General features: G+C 43.3%; 1 protein-coding gene across 1 annotated transcript in view; it reads right to left on the reverse strand.

The window, feature by feature from the left end:
- Positions 1 to 26,242, reverse strand: part of LOC124805196 (probable cytochrome P450 301a1, mitochondrial) — a 210,266-nt gene that overhangs the window by 41,244 nt on the left and 142,780 nt on the right. The window contains exon 6 of the mRNA XM_047265692.1: positions 24,101 to 24,260. Within this exon, the coding sequence (XP_047121648.1) occupies positions 24,101 to 24,260 (160 nt within the window). The remainder of the gene's footprint in view (positions 1 to 24,100; positions 24,261 to 26,242) is intronic.

Genomic DNA, 26,242 nt, shown 5'->3' on the forward strand with positions numbered 1-26,242 from the left:
TTTTTCCAGTGCTAGTCTGCTTTTGATGTCCTCCTTGCTCTGTCCGTCATTGGTTATTTTGCAGCCTATGTAGCAGAACTCCTTAATTTCATCTACTCCGCGACCATCAATCCTGATTTTAAGTTTCTCGCTGTTGTCATATCTGCTACTTCTCATTACTTTAGTCTTTCTTTGATTTTCTCTCGATCCATATTCTGTACTGATTAGACTGTTCATTCCATGCAGCGTATCATGTAATTCTTCTTTACTTACACTCAGGATAGCAATGTATTCAGGGAATCGTATCATTGATACCCTTTCAACTTGAATTGTAATTCCATTCCTGGACCTTCCTTTTATTTCCCTCATTGCTTCTTCAATGTAAGGGGGAAAGACTACATCCCTGTCTTACACACTTTTTAATCCGAATGCTTCGTCCTTGGTCGTCCACTCTTATTATTCCCTCTTGGCACTTGTACATTTGTATATGACGCGTATCTCCCTATAGCTTACCCCTACTTTTCTCAGAATTTCGAACACATTGCACCATTTTACACTGTCGAACGCTTTTTCCAGGCCGACAAATCCAGTGAACATGTCTTGATTTTTCTTTAGTCTTTCTTCCACTATCAACCGCAAAGTCAGAATTGCCTCTCTTGTGCTTTTACCTTTTCTAAATCCAAATTGATCGTCATCTAGCACATCCTCAATTTTCTTTTCCATTCTTCTGTATATTACTTTGTCATCAACTTGGATGCATGAGCTGTTAAAGTGACTGTGCGATAATTCTCGCATTTGCCAGCTCTTGCATTCTTCGGAATTGTGTGGATGATATTTTTCGGAAAATCAGATGGTATGTCACCAGACTCACATTCTGCACACCAACGTGAATAGTCGTTTTGTTGCCACTTCCCCTAATGATTTTAGAAATTCTGATGGAATGTTATCTATCCCTTCTGCATTATTTGATCTTCGGTCCCCCACTGCTCTCTTAAATTCTGATTCTAATACGGTATCCCCTATCTCTTCTAAATCGACTCCTGCTTCTTCTTCTACCACGTCAGACATATCTTCCCCCTCCTAGAGGCTTTCAATGCACTCTTTCCACCTATTTGATCCCTCCTCTGCTTTTAACAGGGGAATTCCCGTTGCACTCTTAATGTTAGCACTCTTGCTTTTAATGTCACCGAAGGTTGTTTTGACTTTCCTGTACTCTGAGTCTGTCCTTCCGACAATCATTTCTTTTTCGATTCCTTCACATTTTTCATGCAGCATTTTTGTCTTAGCTTCCCTGGACTTTCTATTTATTTCATTCCTCAGCGACTTGTATTTCTGTATTCCTGAATTTCCCTTGAACATTTTTGTACTTCCTTCTTTCATCGATTAAATGAAGTACTTTTTCTGTTACTCATGGTTTCTTCACAGTTACCTTCTTTCTACCTTCGTTTTTTTATCCAACTTCTGTGATTGCCCTTTTTAGAGCTGTCCAGTCCTCTCTACTGTACTTCCTACTGAGCTATTGCATATTGCTTTATCTATAGCCTTAGAGAACTTCAACTATATTCGTTATTCCTTAGTACTTCTGTATCCCACTTCTTTGCGTATTGATTCTTCCTGACTAATCTCTTGAACTTCAGCCTACTCTTCATCACTACTACATTGTGATCTGCGTCTATATCTGCTGCCGGGTATGCCTTACAATCCAATACCTGGTTTCGGAATCTCTGTCTGACCATGATGTAATATAACTGAAATTTTCCCGTATCACCCGGCCTTTTCCAAGAATACGCCTATTTGGGGTCAAAGAAGGCGGTTGTAGTAATTTGAATAGGGGCGACGATCACGGCCGAAGATAGCGTCAAGAAGACGCTGTCGACCTGGTGAGACGACAAAACGAGAGGACCAAACAGTTGTCAGAGAGCCACTCAGAATCCCGTATGCTTGATTATTTTCGATCCGACGTGCAAATGGAGTTTCATTGACCACAAGGACCATTATTAGATGGCTCAAAAAAAGGGGACTGAGCTCACGGCGCCCCTTGCGCCAACTACCATTGACCTCTTTAGATTAGATTAGATTAATTTTTCATTCCATAGACCCATAAAAGAGGGAATCCTCCTGGGTGTGGAACATGTCAGATAAACACATTACAAAAATGTAATTAGAAAAACTTGAGTTTCATTAATTTTAATGATCCTCAGTCAATAAACACTAAAATTACGTACATGAATTATATTTAAACTTCTAATATTTACAGGTTTAATACTTACATCTGCTTTCATTAAATCCATCATTCAGACATTTGCTAGTTTCTTGGCTATTACAACCAAGTATTGTCAAAAATTAAAGTAAATTATTCATTTCAGTGATCCTCAGTTAAGAACAGTCAGATTATGTACAAGATTTAAAATTAAACTTCCACTATTTACATACTTAAGACTTACATCTGCTTTCCATACATCCAAGTATTGTCAAAAATTAAAGTATAATAAATTTTTATTAAAATGGTCTTTTGCACTTGTTGAGATAGCCATGGATGGAATAGCAGGAGTTGGCCACTAAAAATTCTTTTAAATTATGTTTAAATTGTGCCTTGTCTGAAACTAAACTCTTAATGGTTGCTGGTAACTTATTGAAAATATGCGTCGCTGAATACTGGACTCGTATCTGGGAGAGTAAGTGATTTTAAATCTTTATGTATATTGCTCTTATTCCTAGTATTGATACTGTGTACTAAGCAGTTAGTTGGAAACAAGAGATGTATTATTTACAACAAACTTCATTAAGGAATATATATACTGAGAAGCTGTGGTTAATATGCCCAATTCTTTAAATAGATTTCGACATGATGTTCTTGGATTTACACTACTCATTACTCTTATTATACGCTTCTGTACTCTAAAAAATTTTTCTCTGTTTGGGGAGTTACCCCAAAATATGATACCAAATGACATAATGGAGTGAAAATAAGCAAAATATGTCACTTTTTTATATTTATATCTCCTATGTCTGACATCATTCGCATTGCAGACACAGACTTGTTTAGGCGCTTTAGCAGTTCGTTAGTATGTTGCTCCCAACTGAATTTACTATCAAGTTGTAATCCGAAGAATTTTACACTCTCAACTTCTCCTATTTCCACGTCATCATATTTTATACACACACCAGAAGGAAATCTCTTGGAAGTACTGAACTGCATATAGTGGGTCTTTTCAGAGTTTAATGACAGTGAATTGGCTATGAACCACTTACAAATGTCAGTAAAAGTTTGATTAGCTGCCCTTTCTAAATTTATATTTGATTTACTATTTATTGCAATGTTTGTATCATCTACAAATAAGACAAACTTGGCATCTGGTAATGCAACAGATGACAGATCATCTGTACACCAACAACCCCGTTTGTAGCGCTATCGGACAAATACGGCCTGGAAACTCATTGAGTGGAGCAGAATTGTCCTTAGTGATGAGTCCCACTTCATACTGAGCCCCGATGACCAGCGAACGCGTGTCTGGAGACGCCCAGACAGCGGTGAGATGCCAACAAAACTGTCGCCCGCCATACGGCACTACAACCAGGAGCGATGGTCTTGGGTGCTATTTGAGTTCATAGCAGAATCCCTTTTGTGGTCATCCGCGGCATCCTCACAGCACAGTGGTACCCCGACGATATTCTATGTTCCGTTTTGTTGCCCTTCATGGCAAGCCAACCTGGGCTTACATTTCAGCAAGATATTGTCCGCACGCAAACCGGGAGAGTTTCTACTGGTTGTCTTCGTGCTTGCCAAATCCTACCTTTGCCAGCAAGGACGCCGGATCTCTCCCAAACTGAGAATTTTGGGATAATTAAGAGCATGGCTCTGCAAACAACTCGGAGATTTTGACGATCTAACGCACCAGTTGGACAGAATTTTGTGCGATATTCCTCAGGAGGCCATCCAACAACTCCATAAATCGGTTCTAAGTTGAATAACTGCTTACATGAGAGCCAGATGTGGGCCAATGCATTAGTGGTTCAAATGGCTCTGAGCACTATGGGACTTAACTTCTGAGGTCATCAGCCCCATAGAACTTAGAACTACTTAAAGCTAACTAACCTAAGGACATCACACACACATCCATGCCCCAGGCCGGATTCGAACCTGCGACCGTAACGGTCGCGTGGTTCCAGAATGTAGCACCTAGAACCGCTCGGTCACCACGGCCGGACAATTCATTAGTGACTACTCAATTTGTACAACTCTTCCTCTTGAATAAATTTCTATGAAGAACTATGTCTTAGACTGTAAGTGATGAAATCTAATAACACCAACAAAATTTCGGAGGTTGTTGAGGGATATTTTCGTGCAAGGAACACGTTATCACTGGTGGCTTGCTACATATCATTTTGCATATTTCCCCCCTCCCTCCCACTTATCATTGTATCTGTGTTCCACTGAAATTATATGCACAGCAGTGCAAATGTCCGCGGTATGTGCTGCGTATCTTGTTTAGAAACAGACTTGTTCCATTCACTCACGTTACTTGCTGCTGAAAATAGTAATTGCTGCTTGGCTGTCCACATTCAGTACTGCTCGAATCTGTATTGGGCTTGTTTTCGCCGGCGTTGTTAGCTGTACATTAATAGTGATACACGACAGCAAGGAGAGGCTAACTGATGAAGAGCCGGCCGATATGCACCTCATGTTTCGTTTGGCTGAAAATGAAAAAGCTGCACAACGACGATATGCTGATATTTTCTCGCCGGCCGCTGTGGTCGAGTGGTTCTAAGCGCTTCAGTCTGGAACCGCGTTGCTGTTACGGTCGCAGGTTCGAATCCTGTCTCGGGCATGGATGTGTGTGATGTCCTTAGGTTGGTTAGGTTTAGAAAGTTCTAAGTCTAGGGGACTGATGACCTCAGATGTTAGTGCTTAGAGCCATGTGAACCATTTGAGATTTTCCCGCAACAATGACAACCACAACACGGTAATTCTGTATTTGAGAGTTAATACATAGTTCGATGAGTTGAGTTGTATATTTTGGTGGCTGAACATTACAGGCTTTTACAGTTTTTCATAGGAGCTGAGTATCTTGGGTAACAATCATAATTACGTTTTTATTCTGTAACAAGTCACTGGACGTCGCGAGTTTCTTACATGAAATTAACCAGAAAATGTTCCTTGACAATCTTCAAAATGTTGTCATTGGTGTTTCGGTCCAACCTGTAAGCAGATACAATCCTTGTACTTACTTATTTACTTACTTCTTACTTGGCGCTACAGTCCATGTAAGGCCTTGGCCTCTCTTATGGTCGCAGCCCAATCTTGACCATCTTTCATTCGGTTTCAGATTTCTCAAATCATTCTCCAAATCATCCGTCATCGTTCCCGTGTTCTCTCTTTGCGCCTTCTGCCATCTGGATTTTCTTCTCTGTAGCTGTGTCTTCTGACATTCGCTCTAAATTGCACACCATCTTAATCTGTTGTTCTTGACTTCCAAAACTAGGTCAGCATAACCGTATATTCTTCCAGTTCCTTATTTTTCTGTAATTTCCATTACCCTACCTCACTGACTACTCCAAAAATCTGCCATAATATTTTCCTCTCCCATCTTCTCGGGAATTTCTCTTCTGGCACAGCCATTGTCCATGTTTCTAAGCCACATATTACCGCCACATCTATAACCGTTAGAGAGACGATCACCTTCGATTTTCTGCTCATGTTATGTGACTGAATAATCGTAATCAGGGCCTAATAGGCTCTGTTTCCCGCGGCAATCCTTCCTTTCATTTCTTTACGTATGTTATTATCATCTGTTACCAGTGCTCCCAAGTACTGGACCTTCTGAAATCTTTCGTATTTGCTTACATTCAGTTTGATGTATTTCTCTTTAACAGCAGCATTTCTCCTGAAATCGAAGAGATGCAGTGTTCTTGTGCGGTTTACTAGAAGCTCCAGCTCGTCTGCCTCCTTTTCTAGTCTGCCAGATCCTTCTTCCAGCTCTTTCAATCATCTAGACGGCATACAAACATCACCAGCATTTCGTAGGTTTTGGTTCATACGGTTAAACACAGTGAGACTTGCGTTATTGATCTCCATCCTTCTCATCAGTTTGATGAAGAGTAACGTGGATAAGACATTACTCTGTCGTAACACTTGGTTCACTTGAAATTCCTTAGTGAGGTTTCCTTCTACTTTAACTTTGCACTCGAGGCTGATGAGGGACATTTGTGCCAATCTGATTAATTAATATGAAAATTCCATATCCGTCAGAGTCTGTTAAAGCTGTCGGAAGCCTGTCTGACAAATCATGTACGCTTTCCTTTCGTACTGTCCAACCCATTAGCTGAACCGCCACCGCGTTGGAATACCAAGCACGGGGGCCCGGGTTCGATTCCCGGCTGAGGTGGGAGATTTTCTCCCCTCACGGACTGGGTGTTGTGCTGTCCTCATCATCATTTTATCCCCATTGTCGATGCAAAAGTCACCCAGTGTGGCATCGCACTCAATAAGACTTGCACTTGGCGGCCGAACTTCCCGCCTGGGAACTCACGGCCACTTTCTCTTTCTTTATTCGTGTCAGAGGTACACTAAAATGAACACATATACAATACATACAAAGAAAACTATACAGTATTCACCCAGAATTTGGGAACTTTGATAGCGTTGGGTGCTGCAGACGTTAAGTACTTCATGCTAGAGCTGGCTGGGCATGAGTTACATTTGAAGAGATGCCAGGTTGTCTGCAATTCACCGCATTCGCACAGTGTTGGCAGTTGGCAGTTGGAAGTTCCATTTAAGGAGACTGTCCCTCGATCTTGCGACTTCGGTCCGTAGTCTGTTCAAGGACTTCCAGATGACCCACTTCTCCGTGTGTCCAGGCGGCAGGGATTCTTGTGGTGTCATCCAGTTTGACAAGTCTTGGCATCTTTCTTTCCACTTGGTGAGTCGGGTAGCCGCAGCTGATCCTTCTAAGGGCTGTGAAGTTGTTAGGAAACTCTTCCTGGACTTCAGTCTTGGCTTGGCAGGTTGATGTCCAAAGTGTGGATGTGAGGTCACTGTATTTGATTTATGCCTCTCGATGTTAGCGGCGACCTCTCTTCTGATGTCACATGGAGCAATCCCAGCGAGACACTGAACTTTGTCCATGGGGGTTGGCCTTAGGCAACCTGCAACAATCCTACAGCTGTCATTTAAAGCTACATCAACCTACTTTGCATGTACTGAGTTGTACCACACTGGGCTAGAATACTCTCTTGCAGAATAGCATGAGGCAAGAGCTATTGTTCTTAATGTTTGTGGATGTGGGCCCCAGTTCAATACCGCCAGTTTCCGAAGAAGGCAGTTTCTGGAGGATACTTTCTGCTTCAGCTTGAGACAAAGTTCCTTATAGGTCAACCTACGGTCGAGAGTGACACCCAAATACGTGGGGTGGGAACAATATTCTAGTGCAACTCCATTCCAGAATATTTCAAGTTTCCTGTCAGCTTGTTTATGTTTCAGATGGAATGAACACACTTGCGTTTTCTTAGGATTAGGTGCGAGCTGATTCTTTTCATAGTAAGTACCAAGCTGTTCTAGACCGTGTGCAAGCATTATCTCTACATCTTCAAACCGATTGCCCTGGGCAGCAAGAGCAAGGTCATCAGCATATATGAAACATTTGCATTTTTGAGGCTGTGGGTGATCATTCGTGTACACATTAAATAAAATAGGTGACAGTACACTTCCTTGAATTCTCCATCTGCTGTGTTTCCCTTGGAAGTCCACAAAAAAACGTCGATTCTGTAGGAGTGTACCTAGGTTGCAGATTTTGTGCAGTAACACACTGTGGTTTACGGTGTCAAAGGCAGCCGGAAGGTCAACAAAAGCTACAACTGTTATCTTTCTCTGCTCAAAGCCATCTTCAATGAACTGAGAAATATAAAGGATTTGTGATGTGTAATTCTTGCCTGGTCTAAAGCCAGCTTGCTGCGAGATAAGTAGTGGATCAACTACCGCAGTTAAGCGGTGAAGAATCATTCTCTCTTGTATCTTACAGAGATGGCAAAGGAGAGATATCGGCCTGTAGTTCTTCGGATCCGTTGGTGACTTTCCAGGTTTTAGTATCGCAATCACGCGTGCCTTGCGCCATAATTTCGGGATCTTGAAAAAAGCCAGACACTGGTTATACAGGCCAGTTTCTGGTTGCGGAGCCAAAATGTTTAATTTGCTCTACACAAATGTCGTCTAATCGTGCTGCCTTGCCATTTTTGCATTTGTAAATGGCTTCTTCTAATTCACCTAGGTTTAATGGTCTAGTCAGGTTATTATTCTGAGATTGTTCCTTAAATTCTAATTTGAATTCCGATTTTTTGATAGGCCACTGACGCCATACAATCATTTCCAGTTTCCTTTCGTACGGTCTCTCTATAGGCTTCTTGTTTTCCCACTTTTCTGTTGAAGTTACCTTAGACTGTCTTCACATCTTGCCTTAGGATACCTAATAACTTCTGTTTTGGCATAGGAAATTCACCTTTAAAAATAAATATAGACAATGTAGTCCTTCAAAATCAAGCTGTATCTCCGCAGCTTGTGATTAAATAGAGGAATAAAATATTGTGTCTAAAGTGGGCATAGTACTTGGAAAATATCGTTCACCAACAATTGACGAATGTTTCTCGTTCTTCCATTAGTACTTCGAAAGGTGATTATGTACTACAAAAATACGACAAAATTATTCTACAGAGCTCACCTTTTTTCAGATAATCGTGTTTTCTGAAGCAGTGGCATTGCATTAACGTTAATGATTAATAAAAACTGTCTCAGCTGCATTATTACACATGTGGATGTGCTACATTTACATACATACTCCGCAAGCCACCGTACCTTGCTTGGCAGAGGGTACCATGTACCGCTACTAATCATTTCCTTTCCTGGTGGTCGCCGGCCGTAGTGGACGAGCGGTTCTCGGCGCTACAGTCTGGAACCCCGCGGCCGCTACGGTCGCAGGTTCGAATCCTGCCTCGGGTATGGATGTGTGTGATGTCCTTAGGTTAGTTAGGTTTAAGTAGTTCTAAGTTCTAGGGGACTGATGACCTCACAAGTTAAGTCCCATAGTGCTCAGAGCCATTTGAAACTTTCCTGTTCCACTCGCAGATAGAGAGAGGGAAAAACGAGTCTCTATAAGCCTGCATATGAGCCCCAAGTGGGTAGAAGCCGTGGTCTAGTGGTAGCGTCTTTGATTCATAATCAAAACGTCTTCGGTCCTGGGTTCGATCCCCGCCACTGCCTAAATTTTGATAAATAATCAGCATTGGCGGCCGAAGACTTCCGGCATAAGAAGTCAGCCTCATTCTGCCAACGGCCTTGCCAAAGAGGGCGGAGGAGCGGATAGAGGTTCAGGGTACTCTCTTGTCCTAGGGGTGGGAAATTGCCCCTAAAGGCGGAAGAATCAGCAATGATCAACAACATGAGGATGCAGAAGGAAATGGAAACTACTGCATTAAAGACACGTAACGTGTATCCACAGCACATGTGGCCTGTAATTGAAGAAGTGTCATGATGATCTCTCCATTGGCAAAAGATTCCGGAATAGTCCCCCATTCGGATCTCCGGGAGGGGACTGCCAAGGGGGAGGTTACCATGAGGAAAAGATTGAATAATCAACGAAAGGATAACGTTCTACGAGTCGGGGCGTGGAATGTCAGAAGCTTGAACGTGGTAGGGAAACTAGAAAATCTGAAAAGGGAAATGCAAAGGCTCAATCTAGATACAGTAGGGGTCAGTGAAGTGAAGTGGAAGGTAGACAAGGATTTCTGGTCAGATGGGTATCGGGTAATATCAACAGCAGCAGAAAATGGTATAACAGGTGTAGGATTCGTTATGAATAGGAAGGTAGGGCAGAGAGTGTGTTACTGTGAACAGTTCAGTGACCGGGTTGTTCTAATTAGAATCGACAGCAGACCAACACCGACAACTATAGTTCAGGTATACATGCCGACGCCGCAAGCTGAAGATGAACAGATAGAGAAAGTGTATGAGGATATTGAAAGGGTAATGCAGTATGTAAAGGGGAACGAAAATCTAATAGTCATGGGCGACTGGAATGCAGTTGTAGGGGAAGGAGTAGAAGAAAAGGTTACAGGAGAATATGGGCTTGGGACAAGGAATGAAAGAGGAGAAAGACTAATTGAGTTCTGTAACAAGTTTCAGCTAGTAATAGCGAATACCCTGCTCAAGAATCACAAGAGGAGGAGGTATACTTGGAAAAGGCCAGGAGATAAGGGAAGATTTCAATTAGATTACATCATGGTCAGACAGAGATTCCGAAATCAGATACTGGATTGTAAGGCGTACCCAGGAGCAGATATAGACTCAGATCACAATATTGTAGTGATGAAGAGTAGGCTGAAGTTCAAGACATTAGTCAGGAAGAATCAACACGCAAAGAAGTGGGATACGGAAGTATTATGGAATAGGAATGACGAGATACGTTTGAAGTTCTCTAACGCTATAGATACAGCAATAAGGAATAGCGCAGTAGGCAGTACAGTTGAAGAGGAATGGACATCTCTAAAAAGGGCCATCACAAAAGTTGGGAAGGAAAACATATGTACAAAGAAGGTAGCTGCGAAGAAACCATGGGTAACAGAAGAAATACTTCAGTTGATTGATGAAAGGAGGAAGTACAAACATGTTCCGGGAAAATCAGGAATACAGAAATACAAGTCGCTGAGGAATGAAATAAATAGCAAGAGCAGGGAAGCTAAGACGAAACGGCTGCAGGAAAAATGTGAAGACATCGAAAAAGATATGATTGTCGGAAGGACAGACTCAGCATACAGGAAAGTCAAAACAACCTTTGGTGACATTAAAAGCAACGGTGGTAACATTAAGGGTGCAACTGGAATTCCTCTGTTAAATGCAGAGGAGAGAGCAGATAGGTGGAAAGAATACATTGAAAGCCTCTATGAGGGTGAAGATTTGTCTGATGTGATAGAAGAAAAAAAGAGTCGATTTAGAAGAGATAGGCGATCCAGTATTAGAATCGGAATTTAAAAGAGCTTTGGAGGACTTACGGTCAAATAAGGCAGAAGGGATGGATAACATTCCATCAGAATTTCTAAAATCATTGTGGGAAGTGGCAACAAAACGACTATTCACGTTGGTGTGTAGAATATATGAGTCTGGCGATATACCACCTGACTTTCGGAAAAGCATCATCCACACAATTCCGAAGACGGCAAAAGCTGACAAGTGAGAGAATTAACGCACAATCAGCTTAACAGCTCATGCATCGAAGCTGCTTACAAGAATAATATACAGAAGAATGGAAAAGAAAATTGAGACTGCGCTAGGTGACGATCAGTTTGGCTTTAGGAAAAGTAAAGGGACGAGAGAGGCAATTCTGACGTTACGGCTAATAATGGTAGCGAGGCTAAAGAAAAATCAAGACACTTTCATAGGATTTGTCGACCTGGTAAAAGCATTCGACAATATAAAATGGTGCAAGCTGTTCGAGATTCTGAAAAAAGTAGGGGTAAGCTATAGGGAGAGACGGGTCATATACAATATGTACAACAACCAAGAGGGAATAATAAGAGTGGACGGTCAAGAACGAAGTGCTCGTATTAAGAAGGGTGTAAGACAAGGCTGTAGCCTTTCGCCCCTACTCTTCAATCTGTACATCGAGGAAGCAATGATGGAAATAAAAGGAAGGTTCAGGAGTGGAATTAAAATACAAGGTGAAAGGATATCAATGATACGATTCACTGATGACATTGCTATCCTGAGTGAAAGTGAAGAAGAATTAAATGATCTGCTGAACGGAATGAACAGTCTAGTGAGTACACAGTATGGTTTGAGAGTAAATCGGAGAAAGACGAAAGTAATGAGAAGTAGTAGAAATGAGAACCGAGAGAAACTTAACATCAGGATTGATGGTCACGAAGTCAATGAAGTTAAGGAATTCTGCTACCTAGGCAGTAAAATAACCAATAACGGACGGAGCAAGGAGGACATCAAAAGCAGACTCGCCATGGCAAAAAAGGCATTTCTGGCCAAGAGAAGTCTACTAATATCAAATACCGGCCTTAATTTGAGGAAGAAATTTCTGAGGATGTACGTCTGGAGTACAGCATTGTATGGTAGTGAAACATGGACTGTCGGAAAACCGGAACAGAACAGAATCGAAGCATTTGAGATGTGGTGCTATAGACGAATGTTGAAAATTAGGTGGACTGATAAGGTAAGGAATGAGGAGGTTCTATGCAGAATCGGAGAGGAAAAGAATATGTGGAAAACACTGATAAGGAGAAGGGACAGGATGATAGGACATCTGCTAAGACATGAGGGAATGACTTCCATGGTACTAGAGGGAGCTGTAGAGGGCAAAAACTGTAGAGGTAGGCAGAGATTGGAATACGTCAAGCAAATAATTGAGGACGTAGGTTGCAAGTGCTACTCTGAGATGAAGAGGTTAGCACAGGAAAGGAATTCGTGGCGGGCCGCATCAAACCAGTCAGTAGACTGATAACAAAAAAAAAAAAAAAAAGGCCCCAGTTTCTTTATTTTCGTGGTCCTTAAGGGAAATGTTTGTTGGCGGCAGTTTCATCGTTCTGCTGCAGCTTCAAATACCGGTTCTCTAAATTTTCGCAATAGTGTTCCTTGAAAAAAACGTCGCCTTCATTCCAGGGATACCCATTTGAGTTCCTGAAGCATCTCCGTAGTACTTGCTTGTTGTTCGAACCTACCGGTAACAAATCTAGCGGCCCGCCTCTGAATTGCTTGGATGTCTTCCTTCAGTCCTACCTGGTGCGGATCCCAAACACTCGAGCAGTACTCAAGAACAGGACACACCGGCATTCTATAAATGGACTCGTTTGCAGATGAACCACAGTTTCCTAAATTCTGCCAATAAACCGAAGTCGACTATTTGCCTTCCTTACCACAATCATCACATGCTCGTTCTATTTCATATCGCTTTCAAAGTTATGACCAGGTATTTAAACGACTTGAGTGTGTCACGGAGGACACTAGTAATACTGTATCCGAACATTACGGGTTTGTTTTTCCTGCTCATCCACATTAACTTACATTTTTCTTCATTTAGAGCCAACTTCCATTCATCACACCAACTGGAAAGCTCGTCTACATCTACGTCTGCATCTACATTTATACTTCGCAAGCCACCCAACGGTGTGTGGCAGAGGGCACTTTACGTGCCACTGTCGTTACCTCCCTTTCCTGTTCCAGTCGCGTATGGTTCGCGGCAAGAACGACTGCCGGAAACCCTCCGTGCGCGCTCGAATCTTTCTAGTTTTACATTCGTGATCTCCTCGGGAGGGATAAGTAGGGGGAAGCAATATATTCGATACCTCATCCAGAACGCGCCCTCCCGAAACCTGGACAGCAAGCTACACCGCGATGCAGAGCGCCTTTCTTGCAGAGTCTACCATTTGAGTTTGCTAAACGTCTCCGTAATGTTATCACGCTTACCATGTAACCCTGTGACGAAACGCGCCGCTCTTCTTTGGATTTTCTCTATCTCCTCTGTCAACCCGATCTGGTACGGATCCCACACTGATGAGCAATACTCAAGTACAGGTCGAACGAGTGTTTTGTAAGCCACCTCCTTTGCTGATGGACTACATTTTCTAAGGACTCTCCCAACGAATTTCAACGTGGTACCCGCCTTACCAACACTTAATTTTATACGATGATTCCAAAAAAAATGGTTCAAATGGCTCTGAGCACTATGGGACTTAACATCTGTGGTCATCAGTCCCCTAGAACTTAGAACTACTTAAACCTAACTAACCTAAGGACATCACACACATCCATGCCCGAGGCAGGATTCGAACCTGCGACCGTAGCGGTAACGCGGTTCCAGACTGAAGCGCCTAGAACCGCACGGCCACACCGGCCGGCACGATCATTCCACTTCAAATCGTTCCGTGCCCATGCTCCCAGATATTTTACAGAAGTAACTGCTATCAGTGTTTGTTCCGTTATCATATAATCATACAATAAAGGATCCTTCTTTCTATGTATTCGCAATACATTACATTTGTCTATGTTAAGGGTCAGTTGTCACTCCCCGCACCAAGTGCCTATCCGCTACAGATCTTCCTGCATTTCGCTGCAATTTTCTAATGCTGCAACTTCTCTGTATACTACATCATCCGCGAAAAGCCACATGGAACTTCCGACACTATCATCTTATATCATCCTACAGTCAGTCATCTTCGACTTCTTCTCGTACACCACTGCATCATCAGCTAAGAACCGCAGATTGCTGCCTACCCTGTTAGCCAGGTAATTTATGTTCCTAGAAAATAATAGTGTTTTCTTTTGTAGAATATCTTCAGATGACTACTGATGAGGGCGGTCCTAACACAATAAATGTGTAATAATGCAACTGAGATGATTTTCACTGATGGCATTAGTGTTGCCTGTGATTCTCGACCTGATCAAAATGAAACTTCCTGATAGATTAAAAGTGTGTGCCGGACCGAGAATCGAACCCGGGACCTTTGCCTTTCGCGGGTAAGTGCTCTGCCAAATTTTTCGTGGTTTTTTTTTTTTTTTTTTATCTCACTTTGTTCGCTTTCGTTCGTTGCATCTGCTCGGGGCGGACGTCGAAAGACACCCGTTTAAGTTCGTTGTTGATCGATTAACTTAGTTTTTTTTTATTACAGAGGGCAGGTAACCTCTGACCGAACACGCTGAGCTACCATGCCGGCTGCCACCTCAGCTACCCAAGCACGACTCACGACCCGTCCTCACAGCTTCAATTCTGCCAGGACCTCGTCTCCTCCCAGTTTCATATCAGCGCACACTCCACTGCAGAGTGAAAATCTCATTCTGGAATCATGATCAAAATGATTGGATTAAGAGACAGCCTGAAATTACGATTCGCCGCAGGTGTATATCGTGAGATGGTAGCGGCTACAGCTGCCCAGCTGCCCGGCTCAGCCAAATGGCCAGAGGCTGCTGAGAGACTGGAGCGAAGTGGGGAAACTGGCGCGCCAAGGAGCAACGTGGCCCAGGTCGCGGTTCTCGACATCGACCGGTTTGGAGGCCGGCCGCTACGGGGTCAGCGAGGCGGCCGTTCACCGTCCACCGTTCACTCCAGCGCTGACTGTACAACCTGTTCCCGCACCTCGGCAACCATTTACATACAAGAAGTCGCAAAACACGTGGCGGAAAGTATCCCTATGAAGGAACCTGTTGGGTTGGCGGAGGCCGATTTAGCTCACGCAGGCTCGCGTGAGGAGGGAAGAACTATACTGACGTGAGGTCTGGAACATGACAAGGAATGAGAATTCAGAAAGCGGACGTAGCTGGTTTGATACTTAACTTTAATCCTTAATGATGAACGTCGCTCTTGACGGTACATGATTCACAATATCAATATCAATAGTAACTGAATATGGCGTCTTGCTAGGTCGTAGCAAATGACGTAGTTGAAGGCGAAGCTAAACTGTCGTCTCTGCAAATGAGAGCGTCTGTAGTCAGTGAACGATCGCTAGCAAAGTCGGCTGTACAACTGGGGCGAGTGCTAGGGAGTCTCTCTAGACTAGACCTGCCGTGTGGCGGCGCTCGGTCTGCAATTCACTGATGGTGGCGACACGCGGGTCCGACGTATACTAACGGACCCCGGCCGTTTTAAAGGCTACCACCTAGCAAGTGTGGTGTCTGGCGGTGATACCACAGAACCATAAAAAATGTGAAGAAATAAAGAAATGATTGTTGGAAGGAGTGACTCAGCATACAGGAAAGTCAAAACAACCTTCGGTGGAACTAAGAAAAGGAGGGTAACATTTAGAGTGCAGTGGGAACACCACTGTTCAATCCAGAAGAGAGAGCGAATAGGTCGATGGAGTATATTGAAGATCTCTGTGGCGGAAAAGGCTTGTCTGATGATAGAAGAAGAAACGTGAATCGGCGTAGAAGAGATAGGGAATCCGGTATTAGAATCTGAATTTAAAAGAGCTTTGGAAGAATTGAAATCGAATGACAGAAAACATCCCATCGGTATTTCTAAAATCACTGGGGAAAGTGGCAACTAAACGACTATTCACGTTGGTGAATGTATGAGGCTGTCGGAAAAATATCTTCCACACAATTTCGAAGACTGCAAGAGCTGTCGAGTGCGAGAATTATCGCACAATCAGCTTAACAGCTCATGTATCCAAGTTGCTGACGGGTATAATATATAAAAGGAAAAGAAAACTGAGGATCTGTTAAATGTCGATCAGTTCGTCTTTAGGAAAGGAAAACGCATCAGAGACAGATCTCATGTTATATCTGATAAAGCAAGACTGATGAAAAATCAAGACACGTTCATGGCATTTGTCGACCTGAAAAAGCGTTCGACAATGTGATATGGTTCTAGACGTTCGAAATTCTGATAGGGGTAAGTTGTAGGGAAAGACAGGTGATACGCAATATGTAAGACAGAGATGTAGCCTTTTGCTCCTATTGTTCAATCAAAATGGTTCAATGCCTCTGAGCACTATGGGACTTAGCATCTGAGGTCATCGTCCCCTAGACTTAGAACTACTTAAACCTAACTAACCTCAGGACATCACACACATCCATGACCGAGGCACGATTCGAAACTGCGACCGTAGCAGCAGCACAGTTCCGGACTGAAGCGCCTAGAACCGCTCGGCCACAACGGCCGGCTATTGTTCAATCCATACATCGAAGAAGCAATGACAGAAAAAAAAGGGAAGATTCAAAAATGGGATTAAAATTCTAGGTGAAAGAATATCAATTATAAGTTTCATTGATGACACTGCTGTCCTCAGTGAAAGTGAAGAATTACGTGATCTGTTGAACGGAATGAACAGTATAATGAGTACAGAATATGGATTGAGAGTAAATCGAAAAAAGACGAAAGTAATAAGAAGTAGCAGAAATGAGAACAGCGACAAACTTAACATCTTAATCGGTGATCACAAATTAGATGAAGTTAAGTAATTCTACTACCTATAAAGCAAAACAATCCGTGGCGGACAAAGGAATGAGAACACAAAAGCAGACTAGCACTGGCAATAAGGGCATTCCTGGCCAACAGAAGTCTAGTATCAAACATAGGTGTTAATTTGAGGAAGAAATTTCTGAGAATGTAAGTTCTGAGCACAGAATTGTATGCCACTGAGACATGGATTGTGGGAATACTGGAAAAGATGAGAATAGAAGCGTTTGAAATGTGGTGCTCCACAAAAAAGTTGAAAATTAGGTGGACTGATGACGCAAGGAATGAGGGGATTCCACGCAGAATCGGAGAGAAAAGAAATATGTGGAAAACACTGACAAGGAGAAGGGACGGGATGATAGGATATCTGTTAAGACATCATGGAATTACTTCCATGGTACCGGAGGGGACTGCAAAGAATAAAAACTGTACAGGAAAACAGAGAATGGGGTACACACAGTAAATAATTGGGGACATATGTTGCAAGTGCTACTCTCAGATGGAAAGGTTTGGACAGGAGTAAAACTGGTAAAAAAAAATGTAAACCTACTGAGCTACGTCTATGATGGAGCGAGACTAATTACCCACCGAGCCTTACTCTTTTGTCTCTCAATCATCCATACTCATTGCAAATGGTAAATAACAAAATTGTGCGTTTGGAGCATTGTAGGAAGACAATATAATATTCTTTGTAGGTAATTCGGGAATAGGCAGAGCTGTCATCTCTGACAGAAACAATGGTTTTAACAGGCTAGGATTCGAGTCGAGCTTGGATGGCAGATAAGGTTACATAATTCCATGCTGATTTATGCCAGAGCCCTTCAGTTGTTGTGGTTGCCGCGTCGTACCGTGACACTCTCGCCAAGCTATAACCAAACGTTTTCAGTGGGTGAACGATCTGGGGAACGTGTTGTCCAGGGCATTGTACCAAGTTATGTCAGAACTGCACGGGCAACACGCGGTATTGCGTTACGTTGTTCGAAAATAGCGTCACGGAGACTTGGGACACAGAGCAATTCCACCGGCCTTCTCACGTTAGAAATGTAATCGTTAAGTAAACCATGGATGATAAGACAGGTGCAGGGCCCGTATGATGACGAATGCAATCTGGTAACGTCCTTTCTCCATAGAGCCTCCACATAGGGCATATTCGCCATGATGGTGTGGGAAGAATTGGGACTACATCCCTTGTTATCGTGCGGTGCATCAGTTTCGGTCTGCCCTCATGAAGGAGCTGGTGGAGGATTTGGGATACAGAGAAAGGAATATGGTCTTCTGAGACGGTGAACGTCAGGAATGACAAGGACCATCAGGGCACACGTGCCGTTAAGTACAGCAACAACTATGTACTGTTTCTGTGTACATGCAGCTGCTTGTCACTCAAGTACGTTCCGTATCTCATCATTCTGTTAACGGCTTGTGTACCTGTTTTGCTGTCCACGTACATCTGCTTTTCATGCGTGTGGTCTTCGGTCGGAATGAGAGATCCAATTGAATGGCCACCTCGCTCCTCTGGTTTATGCCACATCATTTATTTATTTTTGGTGGGTAGAGTCATATCAAAGCCTCGTGTACGTGAAGACCTGTTGCATTTTCTGTTCGGTCAATAAATCTCAGTCTTTCGTAATTATAATCCCTAAGTATTTAGCGGAATTTACAGCCTTTAGATTTGCATGATTTATCGTGTAACCGAAATTTAGTGGATTTATTTTATTACTCATGTTGATGACTTCACATTTTTCGTTATTTAGAATCAATTGTCACTTTTTGCACCATACACTCTCTCTAAATCATTTTGAAATTGGTTATGATCATCCGTAGACTTAACAAGACAGTAAGTGACAGCGTCACCTGCAAACAGTCTATGAGGGCTCCTCAGTGGTCACCTAAATCGTTTATGTAGGTCAGCAACAGCAGAGGCCCCATTACACTTCCTTGGAGAATCTAGATATTACTTCTGCTCTACGTGACTACTCTCCACCAATTTCTACGAACTCTGACCTTTCTGACAATAAATCACGAATCCAGTCGCTCAACTGACACGATAATACATAGAGGTCTCTTGTGAGGAACGGTATCGAAAGCCCGCTGGAAATCTAAACATATGGTATCAATTTGACTTCCCCTCTCCATAGCACTCATTACTTCGTGAGAAGAAACAGCTAGTTGTGTTTCACAAGAATGATATTTACTGAATTCGTGTTGGCTATTTGTCAATAAATCGTTTTCTTCGGATTAGTCTATAATATTTGAACACAATATGATGTTGTGGTCTTCAGTTTAAAGACATGTTTGATGCAGCTCTCCTCGCTACTCTATGCTGTGCGAGACTCATCTCCGAGTAACTTCTGCATTCTATATCCTTCTGAATCTGCTTACTGCATTCATCTCTTGCTGTCCCTCTAGAATTTTTATCCGCCACACTTCCCTCCAATACGAAACTCGTAATCTCTTGATGGCTCATAATGCGTCCTATCCTTCTTTTGGTCAAGTTGTGCCACAAATTTCTTGTCTCCCCAATTCTATTCAGCACCTCCTCATTAGTCATGCGATCAGCCCACCTAATCTCCAACATTCTACTGTAGCATGACATTTCGAAACCTTCTATTCTCTTCTTCTCTAAACTGTTTATCGTCCATGTTTCACTTCCATACATGAATACACTCCAGAAAAATTCCTTCAGTAAAGACTACCTGACACTTAGATTTATAATGGATGTTAAAAACTTCTCTTCTTCATAAATGCTTTTCTTGTCATTGCCAGTCTACATTCTCTCTACTTCGTCCATTATCGGTTATTTTGCTGCCCACATACCAAAACTCATCTACTACTTTAAGTGCCTCGTTATCTAATCTGAGGCCTTAAGCTTCACCTGATTTAGTTCCACTATATTCAATTATCCTTATTTTGCTTTTGTTGTTGTTCATCTTATATCCTCGTTTCTAGACACAGTCCATTTCGTTTAGATGCTCTTCCAAGACCTTTGCTGTCTCCGACAGAATTACAATGTCATAAGCAAACCTCAAAGTTTTTATTTCTTATATCTGGACTTTAATTCCTATCCAAATCTTTTTTTGTTTCCTTTACAGCTTGCTCAATATACAGATTGCTTAACCTCGGGGATAGGTTACAACCTGTCTCACTCCCTTCTCAACCACTGTCTTCCTTTCATGTCCCTAGACTCTTAAAGCTGCCGTCTGGTTTCTGTTCAAGTTGTAAATAGCCTTTTGCTCCTTGTATTTTACCCCTGCTACCTTCAGAATTTCAAAGAGAGTATTCCAGTCAACATTGTCAAAACCTTTCTGTAAGTCTACAAATTCTATAACCTATCTTCTAAAGTAAGTCGTATGGTCAGTATTGCCTCCCGTGTTTCTACATTTCTCACGAATCCAAACTGATCTTCCCCGAGGCCGGCTTCTACAGTTTTTCCATTTTTCTATAATTAATTCATGTTAGCATTTTGCAACCATAACTTATTAAACTAATAGTTCAGTATTTTTACACCTGTCAGCAGCTGCTTTCTTTGAAATTAGAATTACTACATTCTTCTTTTCTCCTATCTCATACATCTTGCACACCAGATGGAAGAGTTTTGTCATGTCTGGCTATCGGCAGTCTGATAGTGTATCGTCTACCCCCGGGGCCTTCTTTTGCTTAGATCTTCAGAGCTATGTCAATTTTTTTTTCTTGCAGTATCATATCTCCCCTCTCATCTTCATCTACGTCCACTTCCCTTTCTATAATATTGCCTTCAAGTTTATCGCCCTTTTAGAGTCCCTTCCACCAACATTTTTCCCTTCTTTGCTTAGGAATATTTTTCAACATGAGCTATTTAATTCACACAGCTGCCTCTCTTTCCCCCAAAGGCCTCTTTAGTTTTCCTGTATGTGGGACCTATCTATCCCCTAGTGAAATATACTTCTAAATTATTATGTTTGTCCTCTAGCCATTCCTGCTTATCCATTTCGCACCTTCTGTCAATCTCATTTTTTAAACGTTTTTATCTTTAGGTACGGATCTTTCGAGTAACTAAGGAGCTATTGCGTCAGCATACTCTGAGAGGAACCTGAGCGGTATACTATCTGAGTGATTTAAGCTGATTCACGCTAATGAGGATACCTACTTCTACGTTACTCTTGCTGGCAGTTGTTCTCGATGCGAATTCTGGAATATTTAAGAGGGTCGTTCAATAAGTAATGTCCCACTTTTTTTTAAAGCCATTAATATACATAGACAAACGTCCTTGTTAGTACTTCACATTTGATGTGTGTTCTGTTCGCCGGTGAAGTTCCGAACCGTTCGGCATATGGCAGAGCCGTAGTACAGCGTCAAAATGGCGCCTACATACGAATCAAGGTACAAGCAGCAAGCTGTTATTGTATTCTTGTGTGCAGAAAAAGAAACCGTGGTGAACATCCATAAACTTTTGTCTGCAATGTATGGCGATTCTGCAGTTGATAGGAGTATAGTTGGGAGATGGGTGAAGAAAGTAAGAGCCTCAGGAAATGTAGAAACAGAGCTCCATGATCAGCCAAGGTCAGGACGCCCTGTCACAGCCACTGCTCCAGACATGCTGAATCGTGCGGATACCATTATTCGTGCCGACCGGTTAATCATAACTCGACAATTGGCTCTACAGTTGTCGGTCAGCACTGGAAGTGCGGATATTCAAAGAGGCGCTGACAATGGGTTCCACGAATGCTCACAGCGGACCACAAGATTCACAGAAAGGCCATTTCATCTGAATTGTTGGAGCATTTTGAGACCGACAGAGAGGCCTTTCTGTCACGGTTGTTACAGGGGACGAAAGCTGGGTGCACCACTTTGCGCCAGAAGCAAAAAGGCAGTCCATGGAATGACATCATCCTCATTCACCACAAATGAAGAAATTCAAGACAACCCCCTCTGCCGGAAAAGTCATTGTGGCAGTCTTCTGGAATTTTGATGGCGTCATTCGCGTGGATGTGATGACGAGAGGGTCAACTACCAATTGACGGGCATACGAAAAGACTCTGAATAAACACAAGAACCGTTTCCGACGTGTTCGATCGGACAAGACTCTAGCAGAAATCTTGAACAAACACGATAACGCACGCCCGCACACAAGTCTGAGAACTTGGGAACACTTCGCCAAATTGGGTTGGACATCATTGCCTGATCCACCCTACAGTCCAGACCTAGCACTCTCGGACTTCCATTTCTTTGGGCCGCTTTAAGATTCTTTACGGGGAACACATTTTTAAGATGACGAGACTGCCACTCATGCAGTGAAAACGAGGCTATGCGTACAGAACAAGAGCTTTTACCAACAGGGCATACATGCTCTTCCACAACGTTGGCGTACGGCCATAGAACGTGATGGAAACTATGTAGAAAAATAGGACATGAACAATACATGTTGATGTATTTTGTCACCAAATTCTGACTCTTATCAATAAATATGTTCTGAGAAAAAAATCTGAGGCATACTTATTGAACGACCTCGCACTTATGTCAATGTGACTTCGTACACGTCAAAATCGGCGGATATGTAAATGAACTGAGTTGCAATTGTATGTGAGAGGTATAACGGCCACAACAACGCATTAGGCCTGGTCACGAACGACGTTAGATGTTCAGTGATCACTGTGCTTGACACGGAGATGCCGCATACTCGTCTGAGGTAGCTTTATCAGCACTTGAAACTGTTTAAAACTGGCCTCACAGTGAGTCTTCTTCGGATGGCTGGGCGATTCGTTCAATATCCAGATTTGTGAGGCATTTAGACGCCACACGGCCCGAAGTTGTACTACGTTAAAACATGGGGGTAGATGTATTCGTCGTTGTCAAGTTCATTTGGCTAGCGGGGTGAATCGTACAATATCCAGATTTGTAGGGCATTTGGATGTTACAGAGGCCCGAAGCTGGATCGCGTTGAAATGTCAGGGCAGACGTCCTCGTCGTAGCCAAGTTCCGGCCAACTACATCTGACCACCAAAAGGGGGGATTTCCGTACTGTACACCAAGCACTTATTAACCCCTCCCGAATTGCATCTCCCATTCGAGAACAAGTAATGGACTCACTGCAAAATTCTGTGTCATCGCTTACCACTGGTCGGCAGCAGCAGCTGGACTAAAGCATTACCGTCCCATGAGTAGGCTGTCGTTAACATCACAACACAAACTACTGGTGCCGTGAACAGGAAGCTTGGACTGTAGTGAATGGTGCATTATTATCATCGACTCTTCACGGTCTCATGCCCCTGATGACGATAGTCGGCGAGTATGGCGGCGACTTGGCGAAAGGTACAATTCTTCCAGTCATTTGGAGAGGCACATTGGTGTTTCTGTTGGCGTCATAGCGTGCAGAGCCATCGGGTATGAGCCATCGGGTATGTCTTCAGGTCATGGCTGGTAGTTAGTAAACTCTGGCGACATAATGATACATCACGGACATCCTGCGTCCTCCTATGTTACTTCTCATGCGTCAGCATTGTTATACCATTTTTCAACAGGACAATGCTCGTCAACACTTACGTCTCTATGAGCTGCCTGCTTGATGCTGAGATACCCCTGTAGCCAGCAAGACCCCAGATCTGTCACCGACAGATTATGTGTGGGACCAACTCCGTCCCAGTGTCAATATCGACGATGTCCTGAACCATTTATAGCATTTGTGGGTCGTCTTGCCTCAGGAGAAGATACAGGGGCTGTATGATACCCTTTCTAACGGATCAGAGCCTGCATCCAGTCCAGATGGGATGCAACGTCACACTAATAAGTGGGCTCATACTGTCAAGTCCTTCGCATATCACACACCTTCTCAACCCTTAAGGCTTCGCTTTTTTTGTCAAGCTGTTTATTTCGAAATCATGAATGTTTCACCCTATTCGCACACTCCAAGGAGACACTCGGAGCAAGACGGTTTACGACTTTGGACCGATATTCGCGTTTCGGATCGGTAGTAGCAACTTTGACATAAGAAACGTCACGTATCACGCATACGAAAACGGGTGACGCACTGACCTCGGTGCCGCCTACTAAAGCTAAAGACGACGCTGGCAGCGAGGGAAAGCTGTCAGTGATGGCGATCTTTGATCTTCGATCGACTGAGCTAGCACTACCGACCACCGTGCCGAGGGTGTGCTCGAGAACTGCGCAGAGGCAGGTGACAGAGAGAGAGGCCGCCGACTCACCGTGTCGATGCCGACGAGGAACATGTCGAGCGCGAGCAGGCAGGCGGTGCGCTCGTCGGCGGTCCGGAGGATCCTCAGCAGCAGCGGCGGATCGCTCACCCCGCTGGAGTCCAGCTGCTGCAGGCGGTGCAGCGCGCGCTGCACGTGGCGCCACGTGATGCTGCACATCAAACAGGCACATTCAGGGGCGCACACACTGCAGAGGTGTGCAGCTCTCAGCTGGCTACTGCCAGTCAACAACAGAAAATGAACTTAGTCAGAGACGTGTGAAACGTAGCTGATCCCCTTTCTGAGATCCCCATTCTTTCCAAAAGGCTCGAAAACTACTGTGCTAACATTATTTTATCTACAATAATGATTTGAAGCTGAAGGAATGAGCTAAAATTTGTACCAGTGCTGGGATTCGAATAAGGGTCTCATGCTTACTAGATAGATGCGCTAACCACTGTGCCACACTGACTGAGTGCCCAGCTTTGCACGGTTATGTATTTACTCCAACTCTACTAGTCCATCTCCTTCTATCCCTCTCCCTGTCCATCTCCTTCTCTCCCTCATTCTCTCCATCTACTCCTGCCTTTCCCTCTGTCCACCCGTTCCTCCCCATTTCCTCTGTCCATTTGCTCCTCCCCCTCTCCCTGGCCACCTGCTCCTACCTTCTCTGGTATTATTTATTCGAATTCTGTTAGTTCAGTTCCTTCTCACCCTCCCATCTCTTTCCCCTCCTCACTCTCCCTACTTCCACCACTCCACCCTCTGTCCACCTCCCTCTGCCTCTCTCTCTGCCCATCTGGTCATCCCCATTCTCTCTGTCCATCCAGTCCTCCCCATTCTCTTTGTCCGTCTGGTCCTTTCCACTATCTCTGGCCATCTGCTCTTCCTCCCTCTGTCCATCTGATGTTTCCCCCTGTGTCCATCACCTCCTCAAGCCCCCCTCTCTCCTCCTCAATCCGTCCATCTACTCCCCCTCTCTTTGTTCATCTCGTCTCCCCTCTCCCTGTCCGTCTCCTTCCCTCTCTCCTTCTCTGTTCACCTCCTCCTCTTTTCTTTCTCTCTCCATTTCCCTCTCCCCTCCGTCTGTCCATCTTCTCCACTCCCCCATATCACTGCCCATCTCCTACTCCCCTCCTTTTTGTCTGTCCATCTCTTCCACCTTCTCTCTACACGTTATCGCCCCCACCCCAACACCAAGTTGCTGGTTCTTTCCAGATAACAAGTAGTATATTTACCAAATTTATTTGAAATCGATCCGGGGGTTTATGAGGAGCTTTTAAACAACAGCTCTGTCTACATATGCACATGTCACAAACATTTCAGATACAATTAACACATTTCACACATATTTGCATATACATTTCAGCTGTATCTCTAGTGAACTTCGCTCTGCAGTTCCTTTCCTAATATTTATGACGTCATATCCCCTAAACTATGTGTGGTAAAATGATATAATTTTACAGGTACATCCAGTGTCACAATCTGCGAAATGTGCTGCGAATATAATTTCTATCATAGAAGTAGTCAATTAAAACGACATGCATGATGCGGGAGTTTTTCACACATCTCAGTGTTTGATATTGTACCTCCTGAACTATGTGTCGTACAATGATATATTTTTGCTGGTACTTTCTGCTGTGTATGTGACCAATGTGTGCAAAATGTGTTGCGAATAGAGTTATTAGTAAAGAAATAATAAATTAAAAGGTCATGTTTGATACGGCAGTTCTACTGCATGAACAGCGAAAATGAACGTAGCAAGCAATTAATTTCTTTTCTTTCATCATTTTGCTGGCAGTGTCAGAGAGAAAATATCTTTCGAATTTTTAAAATTTTGTGTAAAATTTGTTGCATGTCACTAAATGCTCTCATTCTCAAACATTGTATGAGTACAGTCTGGCTATTTGCGCGTCTTGAGCTGTACTTCTGTTTCACCCCTAATCCTTTGGGATGCGGGTGGTTCTTGTTTTCTCAGTGGTTCTTTCCACATATCAAGTGATATGTGTACCAAGTTTGCCTGAAATCGATCCAGTACTTTAGAAGGAGAACATACACGTATACTTCCACATTTTAATATGCATGGGTTTAGCTTCCTATCACAGTTGCATAACATTGTTCAAGGGTGATAGTTTCGGACGAGTCCGTTTCATT

This window comes from Schistocerca piceifrons, chromosome 7, assembly GCF_021461385.2.
Source record: "Schistocerca piceifrons isolate TAMUIC-IGC-003096 chromosome 7, iqSchPice1.1, whole genome shotgun sequence".
Classification (NCBI taxonomy): Eukaryota; Metazoa; Arthropoda; class Insecta; order Orthoptera; family Acrididae; genus Schistocerca; species Schistocerca piceifrons.